This window comes from Lolium rigidum, chromosome 1, assembly GCF_022539505.1.
Source record: "Lolium rigidum isolate FL_2022 chromosome 1, APGP_CSIRO_Lrig_0.1, whole genome shotgun sequence".
NCBI classification, from domain to species: Eukaryota; Viridiplantae; Streptophyta; class Magnoliopsida; order Poales; family Poaceae; genus Lolium; species Lolium rigidum.
The window spans coordinates 180,009,854-180,018,495 of NC_061508.1; the positions used below are offsets into that span (position 1 = coordinate 180,009,854).

General features: G+C 51.3%; 2 protein-coding genes across 2 annotated transcripts; both read left to right on the forward strand.

Annotated features, from left to right (window-relative positions):
* Positions 1–1,209: 1,209 nt before the first annotated feature.
* LOC124682774 lies at positions 1,210–1,656 on the forward strand. The gene has a single exon (XM_047217391.1). The coding sequence runs from the start codon at positions 1,264–1,266 to the stop codon at positions 1,519–1,521; it is 258 nt and encodes an 85-aa protein (XP_047073347.1). The 5' UTR covers positions 1,210–1,263; the 3' UTR covers positions 1,522–1,656.
* Positions 1,657–3,719: 2,063 nt separating this feature from the next.
* Positions 3,720–4,188, forward strand: LOC124682775. The gene has a single exon (XM_047217392.1). The coding sequence runs from the start codon at positions 3,776–3,778 to the stop codon at positions 4,034–4,036; it is 261 nt and encodes an 86-aa protein (XP_047073348.1). The 5' UTR covers positions 3,720–3,775; the 3' UTR covers positions 4,037–4,188.
* The last annotated feature ends 4,454 nt before the right edge of the window (positions 4,189–8,642 follow it).

Below are 8,642 nucleotides of genomic sequence, written 5' to 3' on the forward strand. Positions count from 1 at the left end.
GCAATTAGTCGCTTCCCCGCGCCGCATTCCACCACATCTCCTGCATGGACTCCCGCCGCCGCAGTACCGCCTCGCCGGTGAACTGATCGAAACGATCCCGCTCGCCGGACAACGTGGAGGATGCCTGGCGGCTTCAATGCAAAAGATCCGCCGCCGAGAGCCGCCGCGCGGCCTGCAAGTACGATGGCGGCCCATTCGTCCCGCCGAAGCTCCGTGACTTCACGCGGGGCGGCCGCTGGTACCACAAGGACCCGCCGCTCAAACCCATGAGCGGCCCCAAGTTCGAGGCGTGGCTCGCCGAGTGGGAGCACCAACGCCGGGTGAACGAGGCATGGAGGGCGACTATCGGGAGCACCAGCGGCGGAGGTGCTCCGCTCGCCGGCAAGGAGGAGGAGGAAGACGAGGACCACGACCCCGCCTTCTTGAAGGCGATTGAAGACTCTCTCAAGGACGCCGACTAGAGGAAGAAGGCGGAGGAGGAAGAAAGGGCGGCGGCCATCGCCGCCGTGAAGGAGGCGGAGGCGCGGGCGGCGCAGGCGCAGGCGGAGGCGGAGGCCGACGGGTTCATCATCGACCTCTCCGACTAGAAGTCGCGATCATGGATCGCGCATTTTGTATGTAGGTACGTCGATTCCTATGTATGATCGACGAACTATGAATGAACAAGTTTCCCGGGGTTTTAAATTTACAAATATACGGGGTCGAATACGGGGTCTGCTAGACGGAGCGGTGTATCTACAACCATTTTTTTTATACGGGGCGAAAAAGCGGCGAAATACGGGGCAGAAAAGTAAGGAGCCTGCTAGACATGGTCTTAGTTCATCAGAATCAATACCATTCGAGGCTGCTGTGTAAATCTTCAATTGCTGAAAAGAAGAAGCGTTCAATCAAAAAATAAATAATTTCTCTGATTTAGAATAATAGATATATTTATTTTGAAGCAATTATTTTGAACGGCAAGGAGTAAACAAGTCTCAAGGAGTAACTAATCCGACGGCGGCATGCGTCTTGGCGTCATGTCACACCGCGGCCGGATCGGATCAGATCAACCAAGGAGTCCTGGTGGCAGTGGTGGGTTCCTCCGATTCGATCCGGCTCCTACACGTGCAGTCCGCTTCCGCACGCGCACACGATTTCAACTGGGACTCCTATAAAACCTCCACCTCGAAGCAGTTCTATCATAAAACAAACGGAGCAAGACAGCAGCATCAGAGTACCATCTATCGCTTCATCGTGCAGCAGAGCAGCGGTAACAGCTCATCCATGGCCATGGAGAGGTTCTTGACGGCACTTGTCTTCTGCGAGGCGCCGCTGGACGGCTACGGCACATCGGTGACGGCCACACGTACAATCACCAAGCTTGTCTCCGGCGGCAGCGCGGCTAAACCAGCGACGGTTAACAAGGCGGACGCTGAGAAGGAGCAGGGATTCTTCTACGGCAAGCCGACGGCGCAGCGGCGTGCTGGGTTCGAGCTGGCGTTCGACGGCATCAATTGTTTCGACACCGTCGTTATGCGCTAGGACTTGCACCAACAATTCATCCTAGAATGTTGTCATGATTTGTTCATTCGATTGTACTACTGTATTTAACTGGTGCTGATGATTTAACAGAAACGAAAGGAATTTTAAAGTGATTATACATTATACTATTTATCAGTTCATAGCTTCGTGCTCGTCCTGAAATTTCTATGTATCAATGTATCATGCATCTGGCTGCAATGCAATTAAAAGACGCGGTTGGTAACAAGGTTCTGAATCGTCTTTCGCTTCGCTTTCGGTGCGTCTTCAGTATCTTCTGCCCGCTAAAAAAGAACAGAGAGGAGGAATACTCGTTGAACGGAGGAGACAACAAAACTACGGTCGCTGCATGTGTGCATTAGGAGTCCTAGACGTTGGTCACGTTTGTTATGCTTGTGACTTAGTCCTGCACGTCCTCCTGAGATGTGCATGTTAACATCCAGGCATTGTCGTGTTGAGTCAACAACGTCAGTTCCGGATCGTGGGATGCATGGCACGAATAGAATGAGCTGGGTTCGGTGAGTTTGTTATATATGCATGTAACCCGGCCAGAGCTGAGAATAAAAGGAAGAGAACCAGAAAAACTACATGATTCTTCCTTAGGAATGTTGGACATAATAGTTTAGAGCAAATTCATTTGGATCGATCTTGAAGTTGTACTTGTCTTTTGTTCAATTTACCTCTAATCCTCTAGCTACAAGCAAGCTCATAGGTTAGCATCGGGGTGATGCCCGCACAATTCATGGAGTTTCTTTGACTCAACATGAAATATTATCTTATTGCTGGCCTCAAACTTTGGGTTGAGAGATTTCAATAACCCAGATAAGTTTGTTCTTTTATCTTCTTTCTTTGGGCTTAGGGCCCTGCTAGTTAGTCAGCTATTGCTTAACTCTAGCAATAAGCTTTTTGTACATACACCTTATTTCGAAATATATAAATATACACAGTGGGGAAACCCACTGATTTGCCTAAAAAAAAAAATTTATCCTATTGCACAAGCTAGGGTGTATACGTGTTGCTCATCGCTGTCAATGGAGCCACAACGAACATGTTATTCGTGATGTCCTTATCATCTTCCACAACATGCTAAATGTGATGCGAATTTGTCGACTTGAACAAATGCACAAGAAAACCCATCCCAAAAATTGGTAACTTATAATTAGCCCATTTTAAGCCCTTTTTGGTAATATAGGCTTTGGAGGATTGGTGAAGATAATCTTAGTGAAGCCATTATCTTCAACCAATCTTCTCAAAACGAAAAAAAGGTTTGGCACTGAGTTGGTATAGTGAATTCTCTCAAATCCCATCTAACAATTTTTTAATATCTCTCTAAAGAGATATCTACAATGTTCAAAAGTGGCTTGATTTATATCATTTTCAGAATGTTTTGGTATTCATACAAAAAAGTGTAAGTTGGCTAAATTGGAAAATCATAGCACACTCATATTGTTACAGAAAATCACGCAAGTAACGAACAAACAAATACATATGATGGAGAGAAAAACCAATGTAGCTATTAAAAAAAGCTCTCCACGACAACTAATAAACTTTACCGGCAGGTGAACCCTGGCTACATGTTGCACGGCTCTTGGTGGAGTTCGTGAAGATCGACCTCGCCACGGGCAATGCGGTGTGGAATCATATGTTAAGTGGCTAGCTTTAAAATCTTGCTCCTGGCACATTGAATGAGTATGCAATTGTCGTAATATGATGGATGCCTTTTTGTGAGTTCAAGTTAGGATTATAGAAAAAGAAAATCCAAACTTTATCCTGAACTTATACTACTATAATAATGGCACATGCCTCATACTAGTACTAACAAATATTTAGTTTGTTAGATTTATTTACTTTCGTTGGAGCCAGCACCATTCGAGGTTGTTGCTATGTAAATCTTCAATTGCTGAAAAAAAAAGAGTTCGATCGAAAAATCAATAGACAAGTGTCAGGGAGTAACTAATCCGACGGTAGCATGCGTCTTGACGTCATGTACTCATGAATCGGATAAGATCAATGAGGGTGTCCTGGTGGGTTCCGCTCCGCACGTGGTCGCATCGAGACAGAGTAGACTTCGTGTAAACCCAGACGACACGGTCGCAATGCTCCGAGTCCGTCTCCTACACGTACGTGCTGCACACGGTTTGGACTGGGACCCCTATAAAATCTCCACCTCGAAGCAGTTCGATCACAAAACAAACGCTGCAACACACCAGCGTCGGACTCCATCTCTCGCTTCATCGAGCAGCAGAGCAACGTATCCATGGCCATGGAGAGGTTCTTGACGGCACTTGTCTTCTGCGAGGCGCCGCTGGACGGGTACGGCACATCGGTGACGGCCACACGTACGATCACCAAGCTTGTCTCCGGGGGCAGCGCGGCTAAGCCGGCGACGGCTAACAAGGCGGACGCTGAGAAGGAGCAGGGATTTTTCTCCGGCAAGCCGACAGCGCCGCAGCGGTGTGCTGGGTTTGAGCTGGCGTTCGACGGCATCAACTGCTTCGACACCGTCGTCGTGCACTAAGCTCGTTGTTTCCTGATTATGAGCTGTATAGGAGACTTCTATCAATTAGCTATAATGTAGACACATACATACTTGCGAAGATTTTGTTCATTCGATTGTTCTATTTAATTAGTTCAGATGATTCAATAGAAATGGAACGAATTTTAAGTGGACATGTATTTATCAGTTTACAGCTTCGTACTCGTACTGACATTCTGTCTGTCTGCAATGCAATTAAAAAAAGACGGGGTTGGTAACAAGATTTTGAATCTTCTTTCGTTAGCTTTTGGTGCGTGTTCAGTATCTGCACGCGAAAAGGTGCAGAGAAGAAGAATACTCGTTGCACGGGGGAGACAACAAAACTACGTTCTCTGCATGCGTGAAGAATTTGTAGCAGGAGCCCAGTTTTACAAGCCAAACCTGTCATACTTGACGAAAAAACAGTCCGAGAACTTTCTTTGGAATGCTGATGGAGGAAGATTCTAAGTTTAATGGTCACGGTGGATTGCCACTCAAGCACTAGGGGGGACAAGTTGGTCGCTCCTGAAAAAAAAAACCTTTCCTCTCCTCTTGCATCGCCCCCGCGAGCAACTAGGAGGAACCCTAGCCCCACCTCGCCGATGCCGGAGGCCGCCACTAGACAAAGAAGTAAGAACGGTGGGCGTTGGCGGTGGCGGGGCAGCCCGTTCCTATCTGCACGGCGGTGATCAACGCAGGACGACGTTTTTGGCGGAGGCACGATGCTCGGCATGTGGTGGCGCATCAGAGCTTCATGCGTCATTGGGTTACTCGTAGGCGCGGTGGAGACATGGTTGGTGCGTAGTAGGTTCTCTCGTCTCTCCCTTCTCGTTCTTCTGGTTAATTTGTCATGTCATATCGGTGCTTGGGTTGTTCTTCGAGATACCGGGAGGTTCCTACCAGTGGTGAGTTCGTCGCGGCAGTAGGGCCAGTGGTCGTCTTAGCTACGGTGGCTGGGAAAGCCCCCAGGCCGGTCCGCACCCAGATAGGATACGGTGGCGATCAGCAGGTTGTTGCCGCATTTTGCCTGCTTTGGGGGCGCTCCTCTGCCGGTAGTCACTGCCCATCTCAAGCATGGTTGGGTGGATGTGAAAGGATGCGCCTTTCCATTCCCTTTTTGTTGGTTGGCCCTGGTAGTTGTTTGCAAGAGGCGAGTTCTTGGATACTGAGGCGGTGGCCCTAAAAATGTGAGGCTGCGCGCTGCCTCGGTGACCAGCGGCGCTGCGGTGGTGGTGGCTCTTAGTTCGGGTATGTTTTCGGCGAGGAGAAGAAGGTGGGGGATCCTGGAGTTTTCGGTGCCGTGGCAGTGGTGACTGCAAGATGGCGTCCTGGAGGTCATCTTTGGACCACTGCAAGATGGCGTCCTGGAGGTCATCTTTGGAGGCAGTAGGCGGTCTGTGGTACCGTGGTGTGGCGCAAAGGTGATTTCGGGCGAAAGTTAAATGCTTTGGAGCCAACGGCGACGATGCATGTGGGTGCCGTGACCCTCTTGGTCGTGTTATGGTCAATTTCGCCACATCGGAGCACTGGCTGAAAACCTTTGACCATATCTTTCTAGACGAGGGCGGCATGTCGCGTCGTCAGCTACTTAGGGACGTCATCGTGGAGCTCCGGTATCTTTCGGTCCCTTGTTGTCTCCTTCAATGGACAAGCTCGGACCCATCCTTGAAACTGAATTGCCTCTAGTGTGGTATGATCTGCGGGGGTCTCCTGTATAGTACATGTGACCTAGTTGCAACCGCTCTCGGTACTTGTTGTTGGCTGACAATATCTACACTCAACGGTCTAGATCGTGAGGGCGGACGGCCCTCTCCGACAACAGTTTGATGAAACTGGTGCGCTTATGTCTGATGGTTTTCTAAGGAGGCGCGGTTTCACTCTAGTCGGTAGTCTTGGGTGTCTTTTGGAAGGTGACTACTGCTGTTGTTTTTTATCTTTTGGTATGCATTGTAACATGACATCCTCGCCATTTTGTATTGGTTTGGCAATATGGATTTATCTATATAGCGAGAGAAAAGCATATTTTGATGAAATTATCACACAAGTGGGATTACTTGATCCCAATTTAGAAGTAGTGGAGAGAACCAACCTGAGGTTGGGTGGTTAGGAGGGTGGTTGTACCCCCAACCCACCAGAGTTCAAACCCCAGGTTTGACATCTGTGTGTCTCATAAAGGCGGAATATTCATTCAGTGGGAGGCGACGTTCCCGTCGACAGCGAGGCGCCTATGGTGACTTCGTCAATTTCAAGATCCAATCCGCCGGCTCAGTCTTCCGGAGGTGCTCATAGGGGTAGGGTGTGCGTGTGTGCGTTCATAGGGGTGAGTGCATGCGCGTGTATGTGAGCGTCTGTGTTTATACTGTGTTTCTCAAAAAAATTAGAAGTAGTGGAAATAAATTGTATTTAACGGACAACTTTTGGAAGTTTTTTGATAATAGTTTGATGAAATAGTTTTTTGATCCTAACTTTTGGAAGTTAGGATTAGTGGTGTATTGAGCTCTTCGAAAAACACACATTATGTATGTTTGAAAAGTTTTTGGGTCGGCCACAGGATGCGCACCCCCATTGCCCAGTTTTCCTTTCGGCCCGGGGAAAGCCAGACGATACAATAATCGCCTATCTAATTCGCTGGAAGTTTCTATCTCTGCGGATAAGCACGATGAGTCTTCGACCCAGCGGGAAAGGGCGGGACTTCATGACCGGTTCCATCGAGTCGCACGAAAGCCACTTGCCAAGTCAACAGCCGCAACGGCGGTGGATGCTGCCTTGGCACTCCGATCGTTGCTTGACCGTCCGACCGTTGAACCGCCATCAGCTTCCTGCGTCCTTTCCGGTGGGCTGCCATACTTTTCATAGGGACCAACTTCCCTTTTTTCTTGCTATTTCGGAAATCCAGTGCACGTGCTTGCTTCATACGGAAGAAGGGCTGAATTTCTGGACGAGACCACGCTCGGCCACGTTATCTAAAGGTATAATAGATGCCCCCATAGGGGGTCTCACAACGATTTGAGCACGTGGACCGTCAGATCTTTTCATCGGTGCATCTCGTTCATTCGTTTTGAGCACTCCTCTCACTAGCTAACCCCATGCAATGACAAATTGTTACCCACCTCCGGCTGCATGTGGGCCCCATCTTTGCCAGCCCCGCATGTCAGCCACTGCGACTAGCATCTTTGTCAGTGCACATTGGCGTCGGGCAGTGGATCTCCACCCTGCAGGGGTATTTTCGGTATTTCGCGCGGCCTGGTATAAAAGCGAGCCCCCAGGGCAAAACCCCAGCCGCCTCGCGCCCCACCCCGCGCCCGCCCTCGTCGCCCGCCGCCGCCTCCAGCAGCCCGCCCCGCCCCGCCCTTGCCCCGTTGTCGCCGCCGGCCGTCGCCTCCGCCCTCGCTCCTCGCTCCCCGTGTCGCCGCCTCGACCCGCCGGACAACGACGAGCGTCGGCCGCCGCCTCGACCCGCCGCTGCGCCGCCGACGAGGACGCGCTGCGGCGCACGCGTGCGGCCCGGAGGACCATGCGGCGGCCCTCACCGTGCGCCGCGCCGCCGACGAGGACGCGCCGCGACCCCCGCTGCGTCGCCGACGAGGACGCGTTGCGGCGCACGCGTGCGGCCCGGAGGAGCAGGCGGCGGCCGCGGCCGAGGCGGCGCGGGAGCTGCGGGAGGCGGCGGCGGCCCTCGCCGTGCGCCACGCCGCCGACGAGGACGCGCTGCGGCACAGCCCGGCCGCGCGCGGACGGGGACCCGCGGCGCCTCCGTGGCCATTGCTCCACCGCCGCGCCTCAGTTCTAGGTGATTTCCCCTTCCCCTATTCTCCTCTCTTTCTCCCTCCTCTTTCTCTAATTTGTATATCCCTTTCTTTCGTCTTCTCTCTGTTTCTATCAAAACAGCAGGCAACAATGCACAGGCGGCGGATTTCGGATTTCGACGTACCACGAGGATGAGCGGAGCAAGATGCGATATGGAGGTCTGCCACTGAAGATGCGACATGGCTTGGTGGTGAGGAAGGGCTTCGGGCGCATGGTCATCTCCATCGGCTTCCTTGGCCCATGGTTCTTGGTCGGCAGACCAGAGGTGAGGCACACTTCTTGGTCCCTCTCCTTCTAATCGACTCCATGTCTGAACTTTCTAGCTCTCTGATGTAGAACAAATTGTGCACGGCACTGCTCGATGATATGCTAAAACTGTTTGTTTCATGTTTGGGGTTATGTTGAAGGATATCCATGGTCACGACCATGCTTGGAGAGCGACGTGGAGAGGGGCCGTGCTAGAAAGTTCGCGTCTTTGGCCCCGTCGACCTTCCTTGCGGAACAGCGGGCGGGATGGAAAGTGTGCTGACAACGATTCATCGAGAAGGCTTTGTTTTTCATTGGGAAGGCGACTGGCGGTGAGCAAGCAGAGGATCGGCATCGGCCAACTGACATCGGGGAGGAGCTGCGGTAACGACTCGGCAGTACAGAGGTGCTGCCAAAGCGACCGGGTGGCATGGACCGGTGGTATTGGAGCAGCTGCAGGCCAACTACGGCGTCCCAGCGCTTGCAGTACGGCATGCATATACGTGGAATAACTGCAGTAGCAATGAGTTGTTTCTTCATACTATTTTGATAATGT

Bases quoted from the DNA above. Each gene is read 5' to 3' on its own strand.
- LOC124682774 (XM_047217391.1), top strand. From the start codon at position 1,264: ATGGCCATGGAGAGGTTCTTGACGGCACTTGTCTTCTGCGAGGCGCCG.
- LOC124682775 (XM_047217392.1), top strand. From the start codon at position 3,776: ATGGCCATGGAGAGGTTCTTGACGGCACTTGTCTTCTGCGAGGCGCCG.